This window comes from Heterocephalus glaber, unplaced genomic scaffold (assembly GCF_053883595.1).
Source record: "Heterocephalus glaber isolate CG9 unplaced genomic scaffold, H.glaber_assembly_v1.0 deba00001689, whole genome shotgun sequence".
Taxonomy (NCBI): Eukaryota; Metazoa; Chordata; class Mammalia; order Rodentia; family Bathyergidae; genus Heterocephalus; species Heterocephalus glaber.
This window is the reverse complement of record NW_028258414.1, coordinates 10,833,310-10,855,025: the sequence shown is the minus strand read 5'-3', so window position 1 is coordinate 10,855,025 and position 21,716 is coordinate 10,833,310. Positions and strand designations below refer to the sequence as shown.

The 21,716-nt window shown below is 50.4% G+C and overlaps 2 protein-coding genes and 1 long non-coding RNA gene across 4 annotated transcripts in view; 1 reads left to right on the top strand and 2 right to left on the bottom strand.

Moving 5' to 3' along the window:
- The window catches only part of Anp32a (acidic nuclear phosphoprotein 32 family member A), an 81,611-nt gene that overhangs the window by 38,804 nt on the left and 21,091 nt on the right, over positions 1–21,716 (top strand). Inside the window, exon 1 of one of the 2 annotated variants that reach the window (XM_013076152.3) lies at positions 7,478–7,664. The exons of the other annotated variant lie outside the window; for it this stretch is intronic. Coding sequence (XP_012931606.1) covers positions 7,611–7,664 — 54 coding nt within the window. The 5' untranslated portion in view covers positions 7,478–7,610. Of the gene's footprint in view, positions 1–7,477; positions 7,665–21,716 lie in introns of those variants that run through there. 2 annotated transcript variants of the gene reach the window in all.
- On the bottom strand, positions 550–9,875 carry LOC147821860 (uncharacterized). The gene is made up of 2 exons (XR_015446474.1): positions 8,834–9,875; positions 550–7,588 (listed from the first exon to the last, which is right to left on the bottom strand). It is a non-coding gene; the product is annotated as an uncharacterized LOC147821860 (long non-coding RNA).
- Positions 9,893–10,321, bottom strand: LOC147821859 (uncharacterized). Its single transcript, XM_087198916.1, is given in 4 exon segments — positions 9,893–9,983; positions 9,986–10,207; positions 10,209–10,288; positions 10,291–10,321. Coding segments are annotated over 4 exon segments (399 nt in total). The 3' UTR covers positions 9,893–9,917.

Here is a 21,716-nt window from a genome sequence, read left to right as displayed (position 1 = left end):
TCTTTCACTGTCAGCATTTTTGTCTTCAAAATTGTCCTTAAAGTGACCGCATCCTGCTCTGAACTCTTAGCCACTTGCCTACTTCCAACAGATTTTTTAAAAAATTCTTTTATTGGTACATTTTAGGTAAACAATACATTTACATTTATCATTGGGTGCTTGTACCTGTACATGATGTATCTTGGTTCTTATTTTTTCCCCATTACCTGTGTACCCTTCACCCCCTCCACCCTTCCCTATTTACATAGATTTAGTTTTCCATTTTTTTTCTTTTCTCATAATTTTTCCTTTCCCTTCTTCCCTTTCCCCTTCCCCTCCCACCACTCATACACCTTTGGACCTTTTCCTGTTTCACATTATCAATTATTCGTTGTAATCATTTTAATCCTTATTTACATTTTCAGTTTCTTACACTAGAGAAACTATTTGGTATTTACACATGTGTGTCCTATTTATTTCACTTAAAAGGATGGCCTCAGTATGTATCCATTTACCTGTAAATGTCTCTGGTTTCTCATTCTTTATGGCTGAGTAGTACTCCATTTTATAAAAAAAAAAAATCCACATCTTCTTTATCCAGTTTCCAGTTGATGGGCACTTGGGCTGTTTCCAAGCTTTAGCTATTACAAACTGTGCCTCTATAAACATGGGTGCACATATATCACTGTGGTATGATTCTTTGAATTCTTTGGGGAAGATCCCCAGCAGGGGAATAGCTGGGTCAAATGGGACCTCTAGTCTTAGTTCTTTGAGGTGTCTCCATACTGACTTCCACAGCAGTTGCACCAGTCGGAACTCCCACCAACAATGGAGAAGGGTTCCTTTCTCCCCACTCCCCACCAGCATTTCTTATTGGTTGATTTCTTGATAGCAGCCATTCTTTCTGGGGTGAGGTGGAATCTCAGTGTTGTTTTCATCTGCATCTCTTGAATGACCAGTGATGTTGAACATTTTTTCATGTATTTATTTGCTGCTTTTACTTCCTTGTCTGAGAAATGTCTGTTCATTTCAGATGCCCAGGTTTGAATTGGGTCTTTGAATTTGGGGGGTCTGATTTTTTTCAGTTCTTTATATATTCTAGATAGTAGTCCTTTGTCTGAAGTACAGCTGCTAAAATGTTTTTCCCACATTGTAGGTTGTCTCTTAGCTCTCCAACAGATTTTGACTATGAGTCTCACGCCCTTCAGCTGAGCTCTGCACTGGAGCAAGGCGAGTGTGAGCTGAGTAGCAGACAGAATCCCACTACTGGCAACCTGTCATTTCTCAAGGTGTAACTTGATAGCCAGGAATCTCTGCACTTATTCATGAAATATAGCAAGTAGGTGACTCCTATCTTTAGATTATTCTTAGGACTAAGTTCTTGGTAACAAAATCAAATATCTCTACTGAGGCTGTGTCCTCTCAAAGTCTTAAGGTTATCATGGCTCTGCTTTGTGGAGAACTTCACTGCCACCAACAATCCTGTGCTTATCTGCTATAGGATTTGGTAAGGGAAATCTCTGAAAGGACATCAGGATTTCAGGTATTAGCACTGTTTTAGGCAGCTCCTAAATAGGTGAGGAGATCTTTTTCCAGGAAATAGTAGCAAGCAGAAAAGGAGCAAAGAGGGGGTATGATAGATCATTAGAAAACGCTCACAGTCATGGAATTAGATTCGTGGACTTTTGGCTTTGGCCTACATTGTCTGGGTGGATCCTAGAATAAGCAGGAGGCAGGAGGGCACAGGTCGCTGTGGAAAATAAGGGAGGCTGATAATCTTCTCCCCTGACAGCTGGGCAGGCTGCAAACATTTGTGCTCTGAACCTTGAGGGGGACACAGGAATGCAGGGTGCTGGGAGATGGTGGCAGCACTGGGGTAGGGGTGGGCATACCTCAGAGATGACTTCCCAGGCATAGGGTCCTCTATGGAGCATATTTAGTGTCACCTGGCCTATGCTTGGGATGCCTCACTTCCCATTTCCTGGCATTTTCTGGGTCTTGTTCTTGGGCTCTATGACAGCCTTATAAAAACTGCTTTCTGCTTGCTTTAGTCAGAATATATTTCTGTTGTCTTCATCTTAGAATTCTGACTAGCACAAACATCACAAATATCAGGTACACTTATATTATCCATTAAAAACAACTGTTTCTTAGTGCAAACTTTTTTTAAAGGCAGGGTCTCTCTAAGTTGCTAAGTTACCCAGGCTGGGCTAAAACTTTCAAACTTCCCATTCTGCCTCAGCCTCCCATAGTGCTGGGATTACAAGAACAATCCACTACCGACCAGTTGTAAAAAGTATTGATCAGCTGAAAAAAATTTTTTAAATATAAAAACACCCCCCAAATTAAAACAAACAAACAAACAAACAAACAGTAACTTCATCACCCATACAGAACCACCGTACAAACTTTTTTTTAAATGGGGGAGTATATACCCTCCCTGACTTTTTCCTGGGCATAAGAATGTGTCCTTTCTTTAAGCTAGTAACAGCAGCATCACAGTACCACAGTCACCATGCTTGTTAGACATCTTCATGCACCTGTGTCCCAAATCTGCTTGCTCTTCAGCTTTATCTGCAGCGCTGCTTCTCCAAATGAACCCAGATTGGCTGGACCAGCCTAGCAAAACATATCTGCTACACTTACTAAAATCTCCTTTGAATAAATATATGCAAAAGTCATGGAATTCTCCAACACAAGAAGGCACATCAAATGAGTTCAGGTCGATGACTGAGCCAAAAAGCCCACACGGCAGTGAAAAGAACGCACACCCCTCTGCAGTGTGAGTCCTGAACCCATAACCTGGCTCTGTCATTTGGACATATGCAAAAGATTTCAAAATTTTTACATTGTAGTTGCTCGGATCCAGAACTTCTGGGGAAAGTTTAAAGTAACTAATACTCTCCTGAAAGGACACAACATTTCAACCAGAAATGCACCGAAGCTAGGAGGGGTAACTTAGCTATTCAGTGAAACTCTGCCTCAAAATAACAAATTAAAAAGGGGGGTCTGGGGATGTACCTCAGTGCAAAGGCCCTGGATTCAACCTCTAGTACCAAAAACACAAAGTTTCTACTTTCTCAGAGTGCATTAAATTGATCTCTAATTCAAAGAGTTGTAGAATATACATTTAAAAAAAAATTTTTTTTTTGAGACAAGGTCTCACTGTGTAGGCCAGGCTGGCCTTGAAGTCACTATGATCTTCCTGCCTCAGGTTCCCAAGTTCTGGGATTACAGGTGTGTGCTACCGCACCTAGCTGTTTTATTCTTCTATATAGCCCTATTTTTATACTAAAAATGAAAACCTATAGCTTTGATTTTCTTGGTGAGAGATAAACAAACTTCCCTTGTATCGCTAACCCTGAATTTTTGTTGTTGTTTTTTTTTCGGTACTGGGGATCGAACTCAGGTCCTTGCGCTTTCGAGGCAGGCACAGTGCCACTGAGCTAAATCCCCAGCCCACCCTGAATTATTTTCAATAAATATGTTTAAGAAACGGACAAAATTTCTAGTGATTTCCAAACAAGTGTGTAGGTGACAGTGCTTTTTATCTCCATTCAAAATATCTTTAAAACTGCAGTTAAGTATTTTACTATTAATTTTTAAAGTCACATGACTGTTTTCACCTCAAAGTGCTCTTTTCCCCACAGCGAACACACTGATAACTATTCAATCATTTTTTAAAATTAAAAAATATCACCCAATGCTTTATTAAGCCAAAACAAAAATTAAGAATAATTTTTCAGATTCTGGTCTCAACTTTCTTTGATATTCAATGCAGTAGTCTTCATATTTGTTACCATGGATTTCAAAAGAATAATCCACATTTCTAAAAGCTATTTATATAGAAAGACAAAAGAGAACATAATGAAGCTGGAGTCTTTCCATGTCACTGTCTTTGGGGTTCAAGCAGTAGGAGCCATGATGGTGGTGGAGCAGTACCATGGCCAGGTTCCAGTGTCTGTACTTCACACTGAAGGATGGGAAATTTTGAACTGGGGCCTTGGTGTACCTCAGCAGTTGAGTCCTCACCTAGGATGCTGGAGGCCCTGGGTTCCACACCCAGAGCTCCAGGGGATGTGACTCATAAGAAAGTTGCTAACCAGAGCCTTTCTAGCTTGGGACCAGCAACCCCATGGTACTGCCAACATGTTTCAGAAGATGCTAAGAAAACCCATAGTTCAGACCTCTTTGAGAGCAAAACAGGCTGTTTGGATGGTTTTTGATAGAAAATATTTTGGAAGGCAGCAGCCTTCCTTACTTGTAGCCCAGTTTCCTTTCCAGGGGCTCCAAACACTCAATTGTATCTCATTTATTCTTCTCAGTGGGAATCAGAGCCAGTTCCAAGAGACTACATCTTTTATAATCCCACTCCCATAGCAAAATCGCTCAGGAGCAAGGAGCCCACTTGTTCCCACTCCATATTAAAATTCAGCCAAGATTCCTTGATATGGGGCTCTTACAATATTTCCTAAAATGCAGAGGCATTCAGGGTATTTGTGGACTGTTATATGCACTACAATATAACTTAATACCCTGTAAAATAACATAAGGGCACTTTTTTTCTTTTTGATGTTTGGTTAAGCCTTGTAGGGAAAATGGCTCAACTTTAGCTAAGCTATACTTTTTTTTTTTTTCTGGTACCGGGTATCAGACTCAGGACCTTGTGCTTGTGAGGCAGGTGCCGGAACCACTGAGCTAAATCCCCGGCCCCTAAACTCTTTTATTTCTGATTAAAAAAATCAAAATCATCGGCTGGGTGAGACGGTGGCCACCTATAATCCCAGCACACTAGAGGCTGAGGCAGGAAGATCACCACGAGTTTGAGACTAGCCTGGACTACATTGTGAGTTCAAAGCCAGCATGAACTACATAGTGAGACCTTGTCTTAAAAAAGAAAATCATATAGAAATAAACTACAAGCAAATTTCTTCTTTCAAAGCATATTGGAAAATAAGCATTACCCAAAATATATTTGCTATTTCAGCTTCTGCAATGATTTGTATTCAGTGAACACTTTCAGATATTTAACACTGATACAAAAGCTGTTATCAAAATGTATAAAGGGGCTGGGTATGGTGGCACATTCCTGTCATCCCAGCTACTTGGAAGGCTGAGGTAAGATGACAAGTTCTAGTCCTGCCTGAGCAACTTAGGGAGATCTGTCTCAAAAAAAAGGGCTGAGGATGGTAGCTCACTTCTCCCAGGGTTCAATCCCTGGTGCTGCAAATAAAGAGAAACAAACAAACAAACAAAAACCCCTAAAGATGCTTCCAAAAACAAGTGGTCAAGTCATGATGCTTTTATGCTCTCCTTAGTGGGGGTTTGGGCTCCAAGTCATCCTCTTTGGTCCTTGTACACTGGTGTGAGCTATGTGCTTCTGGGTAGCAACGCTGGATGAGCACACATCTCTACATTTGATTGGTTGTTTTTGTTTTTGTTTTTTTGGATTGGTTGTTTTTTGAAAGAATTATTCCTCTGCAAAGCCACTGCCCTCCCCCTCATCATATTGCTAGCAGTATGGTCTCAACTGTGGTTAAAATTTAAGTTTTAAATGAGCATTTACCATAAATCTCAGGACTCTTGTGTAATAGGGCTTCTACACACCATATCGATTTAATGTATTTGGGATGATGAGTTCTGTTGTAAAACCACCTTAAATAACATCCCCAGAAATAACTGGACTCAATGGCAAAAGAGGTGTTTTGGAGTCCTGTGTATTTTAAAAACAAGCCAATACAATTAAAACTTTCCACACACCCAAATGGCTTTATGCAAGATTAACAAAATCTGATTATGTAAGCTAAGACAAGTTAATTACTTATGCAAAGATGAAATGACTTAATTTTTAGTTTGTATTTCCCAGCTACTTAAAGAGTAAACATTTGTCAGTTTTCAGAATTCCACTTACTTTATCTGAAAGAACTGAAGGATCAGAATGCTTAGTTGTAAGACTTTACAGGTTTTGCAATCCATCAGGTTGCAATTTTAGGTACTACAGTTTCTTCCCTAGTGTAAGCCCCTGTTTTAATTCCTCCTAAACTTTTTATGCTGAAGTATGAGAAAAAATATGAGAAAAGGAATAAAAAAATGAAGTATGAAACCGTTATCAGTGTTACATAATAGTATTTTAAATTTCCAACATACATACTGGCTTACCTCTCCTTGAAAAACAAATACAGCGTATCAAAAAAGAAAAACTACCTTGGGGGTGTGTGGAGGAAGTATAGACATGGAGAAACAAGACAATAAAATAGTGTTGCGTGACAAAAGAAAGTGAAGACGTCCTGTTTGATGACACTCTCAGTGATTTATTAAAGGCCACAGGCAGCCAACTGAAGACAAGACAAGGTCCTACAGCTGGCCAAAAGTTGGTAACCAGAGGGAAACAGGGCTTTAAGGTTTTTTTTTAAAAAGAAAAAACTGTGATAAAAAATCCCCAAAACAAAGCAAGCAAACCAAAAAAACCTGAAGAATGTGTTCCACTAGAGCCTCCTTGGCAGCTCAGATCGAACCAAATGACTCAGGTGGAGGATTAGAATAAACTCTGCGCCGTTCTTTCACGAGGTCTATAGAGCCCATAAATTATGTTTGGCTCAGAAAAAACATCAGGCGCTATTAGTATAGCACCTTTCTCTTCCACTTTAATATTCTACATATTCAGCAACAGTTCTTAGCCCAGGGGCTTCCTGTATCGCCTAAACACGATCCTGGGTGCCTCTGGGTGATCGCTCCTTGCAAAGTGGCCCCCTGTGACAGCAAAATGAAATCCCCCTCGGTAGAGCGAGGGGCGAGGCCGCGCTAAGTCACCCAAAGGTTGAAGTACCTCGCTTTTATTTACTTATTTATTCTGGAGGCGGCGATGGCGGAGGCCGGGCTCGGACGCGGCTGGCGTGGTGGTTGGGGTCGCGGCGGAGGTGGGGGGCAGCCGCGTTCTCCCAGCGCGACTCCCCGAATCCAGTCTACCCACCTTCCCCTTCCCAGGCCCCGCCCCCGCCCCCGCCGCCGCGGCTCCCGATCGGCCGCCACCGCCGACGCCTTCCGCAGCCAGGCCCGCGGCCCCCCGAGCCTCGCCAGGCGGGGACCGACCCGACCCCTCCAGCCGCGCCCCTCCCCCGCGGGAACGCACCTGCGGGCCCGCCCCCGGCCGAACGCCGAGGCCAGGCGGCTCGGCCTTCGAGGTACCGTGACCTTCCCTTCCCCCGCCATTTCGCCCACCCTCTGCGCTCAACCGGCGGAGCCGCTGCCGCCGCCACCACCGCCGCCGCGATCCTCCGCCGCCCCGAAATCTAAAGGGCTCAGTCTCCAGCACCACAACCAAATGGCTGAGCCTCCCAGGCCGGCTGCGCAGCCCGCCCATTGGACCCTTCCTTCCCACCCGCCGCCACCACCATTGGCTGATGTGCGGACACTCTCGGCGGCGACTGGCTGGAGCTGCTGCCGCTCGTCCGCAGGGCCGCAGATCCCGCCTCCACGGTGATCAGGTTAGTGTGCGCCGCGGGTGCTGGGGGCTCGAGAACCAAGCGGAGCTGGTTGAGCCTTCAAAGTCCTAAAACGCGCGGTCGTGGGTTCGGGGTTTATTGATTGAATTCCGCCGGCGCGGGAGCCTCTGCAGAGAGAGAGCGCGAGAGATGGAAATGGACAAACGGATTCATTTAGAGCTGCGGAACAGGACGCCCTCTGATGTGAGCATTTGCCAAAAATATCTCTGTCGGTCCATTCTCCTACTTTGTGTGTGTGTGTGTGCGTTGGGGGGAGGGACTTTTTTAAGGGGGGCGCCTGGGAGGTGTGGGCTTGGGGGTCGGACTGCAAACGAATTGAAAGGTTGTTGGGGGGGGGTTGCAATGCCATCCGCGCGTGTTCCGCCGGCTGCCGCTGCCCTTGGTGTGTGACTACCTGTGCGTGTGCTCCCGCGTGTGCCAGTGTGGGTGCGAGGGTGTGTGTGCTAGTGTACACCCATCAGGGGCCGGCGCACGCGCCGGGGTCGGAGAGAAAGGAGTGCAATCACCCTCGGGGCCCGCGGCTCCCCGACTCCGCCTGGGGGGGGGTGATCGGGGGATGGGAGGAGAGGGGCTGCCTCCTAGATTCTACAACAAAAAGGGAGTGTATTTCATAAATGCGCCCCTCCCGCTCCCCCTCTCCCGATCGCACGCACACAATAAGTTTTGGGCTCCGTGAGTCCGGTTTAGTTTTGCTAAATGTGGGCCGAGGCCCCCCCGGGGGCGCGTGGGGAGGGGGCCGCGCAGAGTTGGGGAGGCCGAGTTCCGAGTGCGCCTTCGTCTCTTTGCAGTGATGAGGCGAGAGACGGGGGAGCCATATTTGTAACTTTGTAGTGTTCGTGAACGCGCCCTTTCTCTCCCTCCCTCCCTCTTCTCTGCCTTCCTTCCTCTGCTCCTCTCTCTCCCGCACTCTTTCCACCCCACCTTGGGGCTCGATGCTGAGCTTTCTCGCTGTCCTTCCCCACGGAGGACCCAGGAGGAGGTGGGGAGGGATTGGGGAACGTGCAGAAGCACCGAGGATCATCCCCGCGCTCCCCACAGCCCGCGATCGCTGTGCAAGTTGCCCAAAGGCGACTTCCCGGTCCCCGCTCCCCAACACCCTGCTCTGAGGCAGCCTTGACTCCCACCTACCCCACCTCGGCCCAACCTGCTTTCCCCGGGGTGGGCTCCCCGACGGCCATGCGGCGCCAGGCTAATAAATGGGCACGGAAACTTTGTTAGGACGCGAGCAGCCTGGAGCCGGAGCCCACGGGGGGCACGGGCCCGGTCCACACTGACGCGGCGGTCGCGCAGCCCGGGATGGGGTCTGCCCGGGGTCGCCGTCACTCACTGGGCAGCGGCCCGAGGAAACTTACGCGGGTGGGAATGAGCGAGCCCACCGCCGCGGAGGGGACGCAGAGTGTGGTGACTCGAACGCTGCTTTTTATTTCTGGCTCCCTCTCGCTTCCCAACGCGCGTGTTTTCTGCGAGTTGGCGGCACTGTGTTGGAGACCCCTGGGTCTCAGGCGGAGACGCCGGCCGAGTTCCCGTGGGCCCCTCGGGGGGACCAGGGACGCGCGGTCGGAAGCGCCCTTCAGCCTCGGTGGCCGGGGTGGCGCGGACTTTGGGGAGCAGCGCGCGCCAATCATCGCCCCTCCAGCCAGAGAGCCCCGATTCCCTGGCCACGCAGGCTGGCTTCTTCCTCTTTCGCCTAGTTCCTCCTCCTGACCTGGGCGAGACTTTTGAAAACAAAATCCTTTTTGTCGCCGTCCCCCACCCCCCTTCCTAAGGCAGCTGTGCACTGTGGACGTGCGAGCGCCTCGTGGCGCGCGGGGCGCAGAGGGGGCGCCGCGGCGCCGGCCGGAGTTTCCGCGGACCCCAGGTCGCTGCGCCCCGTTCCTAGCCGGCGTTGGGGGCTGGGCGTGGTGGGGGAGGGGCAGTCGCGATCTTCCCGCGTACTTTCCGGAAGACCCCCGCGCCGCGGGGGGGTGGGGTGGGTAAGGTGCCCTGGAGGGGCCGGGGTCGTGCCCGACGGGTGTGCAGGCTCGGCCCGGCGAACCTGAGCGACACTGCTGGCCAACGCGACGCAAGATCTAAAGCGGGTCGAACCGGCTCTTTAAACTTCCCGAGTGTGCGCGAGGGGCGGGGCGCGCGCCGGGAGCGGGTTCTCACGCTGCGCCCCTCGCCCTGGGTCCCCGGCCCTCGCGCGGCCTCCGGCCTCGAGCCTGGGTGGGGTGCGGGGGCGGGGGCACTTTGGGCACATTTGGGGGGAGGGGGAGAAAGCTCGCGAAGGAGGGACAAAAGGGGTGGGGGAGGAGAATCTGGTTTTTTGTTGGGGTTTTTTTTGGGTAAAATAAACGTCCTTAAGACCAACAGCTCCTCGCGTGCGCCCCTCCCCGCCGCGATCCCCTTCGGACCCCCCCCACACACCCACCTTCGGAACCTCTCCCAACTCGGATCCTAGAGCTGGTGGCCACCCCGCGACGCCGAACTAGGACGAGCAGCCATGTTTCCTGGGCTCCCGCGACCGCCTGCCCCTCCCCCACGGCGGGCGCGGGGCGCGGAATGCGGGGCGCGGGCGGGGAGGGAGGGTTGGCGGGCGGCCGGGGGCTTAGGGTGCGCGCTCGCCGCCGGCCAGGCTCCCCGAGCAGGTTGCGAGCTCCGGGTGTTTTATTTAGGGTTGGGATTTTAACAGCCAGGCCCGCTGGGGGCCGAGCCCTAGGGTGCCAAGGCGTTATTGGGGGGCGGGGGCAGCCGCCTGGGCCCAGCGCGCCTGTGGCACGACTGCCGGGCGCCGGGCTGCCATCTTGTCACCGTGGCTGTTGTCGCTGTGGGGGGTGGGGTGGAGCAGAGTCTTGCGCCATCGACCCGACGGCCTCTGGCGCTCAGGCGGCGGGGGAGCTAGCTCCAGAGACCCCCCCCAACCCCCCCACCCCGTGGTGCTCTGCGCCCTTTGGGGTTTCCACCCACAGCCTGCGGCCTTGGAGGGCGAAGATCCCCTCTGCCAGCCCCCCACTCCCACCGGGCTCCCCGTCTCCCCCGCCCCTCTGCGCTCCGGTATTGGCGCCGTTCCTCCTGCAGGCAGTCTAGACGTAGTTAAATATGGCCTTGAGGACGAACCGATCGCCCTGGCGTTTGCCTTTTCGGCGGAAGTCATAGGGCGATGTGCTAAAACGTGAAACCAGAGGTTTCTTTTCGAGGACTGGGAGGTAGGGTGGAGGGGTGCGCGCGCGCGACTCTAGTGCCCCTGGCTGAAGCCAAGGACAGCAGTCTCTTCCCTGGGAGGGACGAGTTTTCGGGGAGGCGCCGGGAAACGCCCTCGGGGCAGGGCACTCCGGGAAGGTAGGTCGGGCTCCGAGTCTCAGGTGGGTGCTGTGGCACCCTACGGGCTGTGGGAACCCCCTCGCTTTCTCCTACTCTCCTTTTTTGCTGAAGGGAAGGAAGGCAGCTTCCTACAGTAGTAAACGTGACTTGGTTTGCTTTTTCAAAAAGTAAATGGCATTTTTCTGGCTATTGACTTAAGACCCAGGCAGTGCATTCTTGAACTTCAATGCTGGTGTCTCTGGGACTTTAAGAAAGCGATGGCAGGTTTTGTTTAAGGAGGACCCTGGTGGCTGGATGGAGACTAAACTTTCATGGCAATGTCAGGCAAAGGCTGCCCTAGAAATCAGCTTTTCCTTTGACCTTTGGAATATATTGCACGATGTTTTCCAGGCTGACTTACCGCCTAATTGGGTTCAAGTAGTCTGATATTAACTCCAGTTTGTGCAAGCCAACCAGGGTTCACAGAAACTGAGATCTCCGAAGTCATGATCAGCTGAGTTTTGTTAACTGGCAGCTGCTGCTGATTGTAGTTTTGATTCCGGAAGCTCCAAGGAGAAGCTGGGTTCTGGAACTACACAGAGCTGGCCTTGAATTCTCCCAGCTCCCAAGAGGTAGGATCCTGTCCCACCTGACCTGGTGTAGGTTACTTTTAACCCACCTCTTTGATGCTTGGTTTCCACTAAAATGGGAACAATAGTCCTGTTTAATCAGTAAGTCACAAAACTGGTTTGATTTAGCCCTCGGTAGATGTTCAGTATAGGATGATGTTGTTCTCAGAAAAATGTTGGGGTGCAGTCAGGCATAACTTTGGGCTTCATGGTTTAGGATAACAAAACAATAATAGCTGGTGCTTATATAGCCCCATGCTGTGTCTGGCACAGTGCTAAGGGGATTACACGAATCAATTAATACACCCCAACAACAGCACTATGAGGTAGGTGCTATTGTTAGCCTTGTATCAGGCTTAAGGAAATTGAGGCAGAGAAGGGTCATTGGAGGTCGAGTAAGTGGCAGAATCAGGATTCAAACTCAGACAGCTCTCGAAGCGCCCTTTTTTGTAAGGCACCGCAGGGAAGAGCTTTTTCTTCTCTGACTTTGGATTGGTGGCACTATGAAGAGACAGGTTTCCGGGTATTGAAGGCATTGAATGCTCAAAGGTATTAGGTGGGGGTTGGTCCGGACCACAGGTTCTGGACTGATGTTCAAAGGGGAAGCCAGGCACGAATTTGGTTTAGCACATCCCATCTTATTAGGCTGAAATTAACCTGGCCTGTTAGGTGTAGGGAGACACTTTCTATGTAATGAGAAGACAGGCAGGGGCTGCTCTTCAGCAGTGGTTTATATGGGATCGTACGAGTAATCCCTTTGTTTTTTTGGTCTCCACCTGCAGCCCCAAAACAACACAATTGGCATGTCCTTAGTATCTGGGACATAGCATACTAATAGTGCCGTGTGGATCATCTCAATCCTCCTATCAACTCCAAGGGTAATCCCAGTGGGGCAATGGCATTCTGCAGAGAGAGTGGATCAGCTAGAGTTTGGAGAGGTTGAACTGGCAGGCAGCAGAGCTCTGTTCTCCCCGTGTAAAGCCAGAGGCCCCTTGAGTGGACAGGAGAGACTTTGAGGGTCCTGGAACCTACTGGAACCCAAACATAGTACCCTGTTGTTACCAGAATCCCCTGGGAAACGTGTAAAATGCAGATTCTTGAGCTCACCCTGGCCCTGACATCACAGGGTCACCAAACTACACTTGCCTGTTTTGGTTCTGCCCATGAACTAAGAATAATTTGTACTGATATACATTGTGGTCTGTTTTATATGGAAGACTAACTTTGAATCCCAGTTAAGCAAAATGTCATCCCCACCCCGCTAAAACTGTACTTGTCTTATTAGCAGATCTGTGTTACCAAAAAAAAGAAAAGAAAAATTGCACTCAGTGTATTTTAAATTGTGTTAATAAAAGAATTGTGGAAATGTGTGTTCTCTAACAGAAGGGTCTGTGTATAGTGTCTCAGTTTTGTCTCCTGGTAAAGTTTACTACTGGCTGGTTCTTTGCAGAAGATGCTTTCTAAGCTTTGTTTTAGCATATTAGGGGGAGGACCTGAGCTCTGATGTGTTGGTTTTTAAGCCTGTGGCTGGCTTTCCATTTGGGTGGCGCACCGGAAAGCTGTCTAAAACCTTTTCTAAGTGCCTTTTAACCAGCTGGAGCCTTATAGCAATCAGCCTCAATCCCAAAATCCCCGTAGGAGAATTTGTCCCTGTTACTACCTTAGTACTGAGCACCCCTCTGTCTTAGGGAGGAGACCCAGAACTGCAAAGGTTTGAGCTTTGGGGCTCTGGGTACCTGGTAACTGGCATCAGGCTCAGGGCACAGATTGTTGCAAACCATTGCTCATCCTGGAGTCTCTACCTTGGGCCTGCTGCCTGTTTCATGGGGAATGAGCCAGTGGCAAAGTGGCTTTGGGTTCAGGGCCTTTATTTTTCTCTCTAGCCTCTGGTGCCTAAGCTCGTGAGCAGAAGGACTGAGTAGAAGGTGGGCCAGGCTGAGGGGAAGGAGGAGGAAGAGACAAATTGAAAGGGACAATCCCAGTCTTGGTAACTGCAGCCCATTTAAGGGCCACAAACCGGAGACCTGGTTCCCCCTCTTGGCCACTCCTGCACCACCAGCCCCTTGGTACCTGGTTGGCCATCATTATTTGCAGTGCCATCAGAAAGGCCCCTGATGGAGCTTTCAGTCTTGGCATCCCAGAGCTGCAGTCCCAACTATTCAGTGCACTGAAATAAACCTGGGGCTGTGATGATCCTGGGTGGAGATCACAGAGTGCTCGCGAGGTGCCTCCTTCCCACTGCCCTCTGCCTTGCCATGTCACTTCACGGTGGAGTGGGGTGTCTCTTGTTGCTGAGTGTCTGGGCCTATGAACTGGGCCCTGCTCTCCGGCCTGTGTCTAACTTGGTGAAAGAGGTTCCTTGGCCTGGTGTCTCCCCTCTTCCCCCCACCTCTTCCTGTCGCCCCATCCCTGCTCTGGCTAGGTCTCTGATCTGCTAGGACCTGCCCTCCACAGTGCCCAACTCCTGCCTGACTCTCACAGACAGGTAGAGAAATGTAGACTTGGCCCTGAACCTTCCATCACATTGAAATATAACTATGCAGCAAGTGCTAAGTACCCAGCAATGATGTTTTCATTAAAGAGATGGGATCTAGCAGGGATAGAAATTGATGAATGCACCTGTTACTCAGAACTTCTCATAAGATTGGTTGAAACTAGGTGAGCAAAACACTCCTGGCTCTGAAGCACCTTCCAAACAGCCTCTTTCCTGAGGGGTTTTTGCATTTAATCTTGATAGCTTTATCTTACACAGCAGGCCCTGGCCTGTGCCACACCCTGCAGCCCTTCTGGTTTCCCTCAAATTGGTTTTGTTTTAGCTCCAAGGCTGCCCCCTATTATATTCCTTTGCCACTTTCTTTACCAAAATTTCTCCAGGCAACAGATCTGAAAGATCAACTTACTCTGCTATTACTCTGATATGGATTAAAGTCCAAGCTGTTTCCCAGAGGTGTTTAACTTTTGGAGATTCCAGTTTGGTGAGGAAATCACCAGAGAACTATTAAAGAGTAGGTGATCTTCTGAGCTTTGCTCTTAACTAAATCAGACAAGTTGCTTGGCCTCTGTTTTTACCACACGGAGGGTCTTGTGTTAGACCTGTGGCACTCAAATTTTTTGATCCGAACAGTCACATATATTTTACAGGGTCGGGGATTTAGCTCAGTGGTTCCACCGCCTGCCTCGCAAGCTAAGGACCTGAGTTCGATTCCTAGTACCAAAAAAAATATATATATATATATGTATATATATATATACACACATACACATATATTTTACACTGTCACTCAGCATGTCCATACATACATTTGGAAATGGCAACATGCCCCCTTTCATTGAAAAGGAAATGTGTTGGCTTGGAGCCGTGAGTTGATTACAGTTCTTTTTCATGTTTGAAGGAACTTAAAAGGGATATTAGGGTTCCTTCGTAGTCAGATATTTTGTGGCTTGGTTTGGGGACTGGGTGCCTTTCTTAGCCTTGTGAAATCTCCACTCTGAGAATTGGTGGTGGCTTTCCCTTTTCTAAACCAGCTCATTACTGGGGCTTCTTTCTCCAGCTCCTCTCTTCCCTCCCAGCCCTTTCTCAGCCCATACAACCTCATTTCATGAGGAATCATTATCCTCAACTCCTGCCCCAGACAGAATTCCTGGTTGTAGCCAGGTGTGGTGGTATATGCTTGTAGTCCCAGCTATTCAGGAAGCTGAAGCAGGATTTCTTTTTTCCTTTTTTCTTTTTAGCAGGATTTTTTGAGCCCATGAGTTGGGCAACTTAGTGAGACACCATCTTAAAAAAAAAACCCAACAAACTAGGGGCTGAGATGTAGCACAGTGCTTGCCTACCATGTGGGAGGCCCCTGGGTTTGATCCACAGCACTGCAAAGTAAAACTATAAATAAATAGGCAGTTTAGTGTTGGGAGTCTATGAGTTTCCTGCATTGTATACAAAAGTTTATGTGTGCACATAGGTGCGTTTTTAAAAAATTGCTGGCTGTGCCAGTGGCCCTCAGGCATCCATGGAACACATGCTGGAGGCTGCTGAGCAGACTCACTCACCAGCCTCGTGTCAGGGTTAGAGAGGAGACTGGGCATGCTTCCTATCTCCCCCACTCCCGGCCAGGGTGCCCAGGCAAACCCTTCACCTCACAGGTGGTGTTGCTCGTAAAATGGGAAGTCACAGTACCTACCAACAGTTGGCTGCGCAGTAAGCACCCTACATGACGCACACTTTAAAAAATCAACAGGTACATTTTATAATAAAGTAACAGGCGTTCTCCAGACTTGCCAAGAATTAACTTTTCCCCAAGAGCAGCTCACCAGAAGCGCTCTTCCTAAACCTTCAGCTTCTACTCCTGAGCATCTTGGAGCAGCCCCAGTCTGCATCACCAGTGGCCGGTTCTTAGGAGGATAGGGTCACTTGGCATCACACTGGGGCCGGCTCCTGTCCTTACATTCCAGCTTCTGGAATTGCCTTAGCCCATCTTCTGCAGGCCCTCACCTCTCAGCCTGCTTTGCTGCCTAAGTAGCTCTGAGGATCCCAACAGCCTTCATTTCTTCTCGGTACAGGGCATCTTTGGCCTTCATGAAATAGATTCCCCCTTAAAATATATCTTGCCTCTGTATAGGCTCAGTTGAGCTCAGGACCTGGGCCTAAGAAATCTCCTGCTCGGGCCGGGGATTTAGCTCAGTGGTTTTGCCACCTGCTGCCCAAGCGCAAGGTTCGATCCCTGGTACCAAAAAGAAAAAGACAAAAAAGAAATCTGCTCACTGGTAGCTGTGGGTGCTAAGTGCGCCCTGGGATGTGCTGTTTACCTTTTGGCTAAGCCTGCCTGCATGTCTCAACAGCACCCTGCATTTGGGTCCAAAGGGAGCCCATGGCCTCTGGACCCTGCCTCCCCTCACCCCACATTACCTTTTCCATCCAGTGTGACTCCTGGCTTACAGTACTACTGTCCACCATCAACCAGCTCACCTCTGCCTCAGCCTTGTCCCCTGGAAGCCACACTTGCCACTTCAGTGCAGACATAATGGTGCCTCCCTGTGTGTGAAGTCACTGTTCTTAGGATGAAATCTAAAATCTTTGATGAAGGGTCGGGGATTTAGCTCAGTGGTTCCACCGCCTGCCTTGCAAGCGCAGGGTCCCAAGTTCGATCCCCGGTACCAAAAAATAAAATAATAAAATCCTTAATGAAGCCAACAGGTCCTGTGTGGTCTGGCCACTGTGTGCTCATCTTTTCCCTCGCCCCCTTCTCCCTTCCCCAGCCTCCTTGAGCGCTTCAGTTTGTAATTACGTACTCCCAGATTTGTAGTTAACACGTTCCCAATGGCTTGAACCACTGGTGATACATGCATGACTGTCCATCTGTCGGCTTGTACCCGGCAGCGACTTACAAATTATGGTCCAGTTGTGAACATGTGAATTAGCGTCTCTGTTCCCTGCGAAGCCAGGGTGCTGCATGGGGGTGGGGGTGGGGCTGGCTTTATTCGCCTTGTGTCCCCCCGGGCTCAGCACTGTGCTTGGCTGTGCTAAGTAAGCACCCTAGAAGCACTGACAGAGTTGAGGAAACAGCTCATACACGTTCTTGTCACCTTTTCCCGCTGTCATGAAGCATGAAGCCACTCAGACAAAGTGCACGCTTTCCCCGGACTCGGCGAGTTTCTGATTAAGTGACCTCTGTCTGGGTGGGCAGTGTACATTTTCTCAGCTCAGTGGCCTTCCAATTTCTCAGATTTTTGCATCTTTTACAGGTTAAAAAAAAAAAAGTTGAACCTCAGCCTCAGTATGTCTGCCTTTTATTTATTTTTTGGTTTAGTTTGTTGTTGTTTTTCTTTCTCTTTTTCTTTTGAGACAGGAATCCTTGTGATGCTCAGGCTGGCCTCCAATTCATAGGCTCGAGTGATCCTCCTGCCTCAGCCTCCTGAGCAGCTGGGAATAGATGTGTGCCACTGCACCCGGCCATTTAGTTCATTATTGATTTTAATTATGGGTCATTCATATATACCACATATAAATATGCACATTACAAAGTGTACCACAAGGAAATATAAATTGAGAAAAAAGGGATACGTTTAAAAATATTCCCAGGGCACAGTGGCACACACCTGTGATCCCAGGACTTGGGAGGCCGAGGCAGGAGGATTGTTTAGGGTTTAGGCCCACCCTGGACTACAGAGTAAGTTCAAGGCCAGCCTGAACTACAGAGTTGCTGACTCAAAAAATAAAAACAAATATATCTATATATTCCAAGTACTAGTATTTCCTTCGTGCACCATAGTGAAGTCTCTTGGGCAGATACTTAGGAGACCAATGCTCTAATTCATTGTTTTATTTTTAAATTTGGGGATGAAAGTTTGTGCTATGAAATGCTCAGCCCATGCCCAGCACTGTTCCCTTGTTAAGTCTTCCCAGCCCTGGTATGTGACAGGTTGGAGGAAGAGATAGTCACAGCCCCTCTGATGAATCGGGTCCATTGCTGCTGTCAGCTTGGTGCTGCCTGGCTGGGCTGTGTGTTTGAATCCACATACGTCCCCTGTGGGTGTCCCACGAGGCCAGGAGGTGGCTAGGGTGAGGGGACTCCACCAGCCATTGACACGGAACTGATGGGTGCGTGGATGGCTTTCTCCTGCCTCTCTGTGGGGACGTGAAGAGGCAGGACCTGCTGCAGGTGCAAGCAGGAGAGCAGAGACCAGTGGAGGCTCAGAGAAGAGGGTCCCGAAGGTGCTGCTGTGTGACTTCTGCAGAGTTGTGTGGAAACACCTGGACTTATGGATTCTGCTGCCTCCTGCAGAATTCTTGAGAACTCTGTGTGTGTGTGTGTGTGTGTGTGTGTGTGTGTGTGTGTGTCTGTGTCTGTGTCTGTGTCTGTGTGTCTAGGGGGATTCATAGGGTGGGGCAAGGATTTATGATAATAAATTCAGTGGCACAGCCATCTGAAGCAGGATCGGCCGCCCCTTATGTGAGCAGCTCCTGCTGTACTCTTCACCTCACTCAGGCTTGGGGTGTGTAGCTGTGGAGGAAAAGTGAGAGGAACCCACTTCCAGCGACCTAGCCTGTGGGTGGCCTTGGCGACAGCCTCACGAAGAAGGCAGTCAGTGGATGCTACTTACGTATTACGCAGCGGCCTCAGTCCCTGTGCCCTGGGCTGGGTGGTGGGTGGGCAGGGGAGTGGCAGGAGCGGAATTCGAGGGACTGTGTTGCCTGGCTCCAGGGAGGAGCCGGAGTGACAGGAGGAAAGAAGACACATTGCAACCCCACTTTGTTTGGGAGCTGCCAGGGGAGCATTGAAGAGGCTCTGCCCTAACTCCTGAATCCATCTCCCGGTGATGTCCAGGGTGTGTCTTTTTAGAAAGCCCTAAAGAGGATGCCAAAGCACAGCTACCGCGTGGAGGTAAGGTGCAGCGTGTCACAACAGGTAGGAAGAAGTATTCCAAAAGAAGAGGCAAGTGGAGCAAGGGAGAAGGAGAGAGGGGGCAGGGTCTGACCTGCTGGGGGCAGGGATCCGATCCCCTGTCTGTCCACACAGAGTCCACATTCGCCTCCATTCCGCTCATCACACCTGTCTGTAATTTTTATGCATCTGTAGTCCCAGAAGCTGATGCTGGGAGCATGGCCAAGACTGCTGGGCCCTTCCTCAGTTTCCAGGGCATTATGAGGCCTGGTGTGATGGCCCGTGGCTGAGGAGCACTGTGCCTGTGGACATCAGCCTGTTAGTCCCCTCTGAACCTTGGTTGGCACCTCTGTAAAACAAATGTTTTTGTGTGTGGTGCTGGGGATCAAATCCAGGCATGGTACATGCCAAGCATGCCATCTACCACTGATCCACATCCCCAGCCCTATAAAGTGGTAGTACCAAGCCAGCTGTGGTGGTACATGCCTGTAATTCCAGCTACTTAGGAAGTTGAGGCAGGAGAATCACAGGTTTGAGGCCAGCCTGGGCAACCCAGCAAGACCCTATTTTAAAAAATAAAAAGGGCTGGGGGTGTAGCTCAGTGGTAAAGCACTTGCCTACCATGTGCAAGGCTCCTTGGTCAATCCCTACTACCACACACAACAAACGTAGATAACAGTAATGCTTTTTCCCCTTGGGGTGTTGTCAGGACTGAAAGAAATACCCTGGAGTCCACTCCTACTTGGCAGGTGGAGGAGCGTTTGGGCAGGGAGTGGCCCTCAGGGGAAGGCTGTGCTGGTGGCCTGGGCTGTGTGGCCAGTGCCCAGAAGGTGACCTCAGCACGGAAGCAGGTGGTCCGAGGTGGGAGAGTGCTGCAAAGGGCAGGGCCCCCGTTTTCTGTCAAGGTGGAGCTCTGCTCACCTCCTCTGTGGCAGTGGTCTGTGGCATCAGCCCTTCTGCCTTTCAGCCTCTGCCTTGGCTGCAAACCCTGGGTCAGCCTCCTCCAGGGTCCCCGAGAGGTTCCCCTGGAAAAGGAGAAAGGGAGGGAAAGGGAGGCAGCCATGTTCACCCAGTACCACTGAGGTGAGGCAGCAGGGGTCCCTTCAGCTGATCTGGGCTCCTCTGCTGGTCCCTTGGCACCCTTTGATAGGGCACATGGAGCCTAGCATGCCTGCCCTTGGCTGGGGACCATCGGTGGGGATGCATATGTGTTCCCCAGGCTTTGGCCCATGCTTTGGGTGGGTCTGGGTGTCCTGGCTCGGGGGCCTGTTCCATGTGGAGCGCTGGGAAGTGGGCCCCGCAGCCTCCTGGGCCTGCCTTCCCCTTCTGCATATCTCCCCACACCATGGAGATTGGGGGGACACTGGTGTAGCCCTGGCAGAGCAGGCAGCGTGGACTGTGGCGTGCCCGGCAGTCCCTGGTAGGCAGTGAAGCCTGTCTGCAGAGCTTGGCCCGCAGCCATGGGGCGTGGCTCTGCGCCTCTGAGCCCAGCTCGCTGGCTGGCGGCTCTGGCAGCCTGGCCGTGCTGTGTCTTGGTAGAGCGCTGGTGTGGCTGAAGTGTGGACGTGGGCTGAGTCTGCAAGGGCTTCTCCTAGAGGAAGGAGAGGGCTCGAGGGGGGATGGTGGGGATGAAAGGACACGGGTGCCCTCGTGCATCCGTAGGTGTGGTTGGTTCTAGGCAGGTGTGTGGCCTCCGTGGGCACTAGGGGACCTTCTGTCGGTTCCAGTGGCCAGCGTGGTCAGCCAGGCATGGCTGCAGGACAGGTGCACATGTGGAAGGGAGAATGTGCCTCTAGAGTTTAACCGGAGGCCACAGACTCAAGCAAGGTGTGGATTTGGTGTGGGAGGGGCCCACTGCACCAAGTGGACCTGTACCAGGTGAACACCTTGCTGGCCCTGTGAGATCCTCTCTGCTACAGATGACCGATGTTGAGCAGCTCTTGGCGGGCTGTGTGTGATGTCAGCCAGGGTTAGGGGTGGTGTCTGCACATAGGAAGTGCTGCAGAGGGCCTACGAGGCTTGCTTGGAGTCACCAGGCTGGTAAACGGAGAGGAGGATTGGAATCCTGGGTTCCGAGCAGACCCCCAGGCCCTGCTAACTCTTACTCACTTTTACAACATATACTGATTGAGCCTGATGTGTTCTATTTGTTATTTATTATTTGTTTTGGGTTTTGAGACAGGGTCTCACTGTGTAGCTCAGCTTGGCTTTGAACTCACTGCGTAGCCCACGTTGGCCTCTGACACATGAGCCACCACGCCTGGCTCTGCCTGCTGTGTTATTTCTGCATGTGACAGTGAACTAGACAAGCTTGCCACCTGTGTTGCCCACCTGGGGCCTCCACTCCACTGGGAGGCAGTCAGTAAGCATCAGACAGGCATGGCTGTCAGGGCGGCGTGTGCCACACAGGTAGATAAAGCTGTGTGAAAGGGGACTGTGATCCAGGAAGGCTTCTCCAAGGAGGTGACATTTGAAGAGACACTCAAGTGGCCTGTGCTGGATATCTCCTCCCCATGAGCCAGAACCTGATCTAGAAGTGCCTTCCCTGTCTTCCAGTGGGGTTCAGATGCAAATTCACAAGGCTGTTAGTAGAAAGAGGAAACAATAGGATGGAAGGACAGGAGTAACAGCCAACCAGAAGTCTGTTCACACCATGTTGGCCTGACCCTCTGCCTCGTCAATTTAGAATGGTTTTTATTATCCTCTGGGGACTCATACTTTGAACAATTTGGACTTCTAAATTGAATTTCTTAACAATAACATATTTTCTCGCTCATGGCTGGACGTGTTGGGGGGGGTGTCTTAAACATACCTGTATCTGCCGAGCAGCCCTCCGGGCAACAACTCCAAGTTTTCGTCTTCCTGTCTAGGGCGAGATGGTGACAGCTTTAGTGTTCATCTGCCCTTGCTGACCACCAGAGTGGGATTCCCACTGGCCTTCCTGAAGG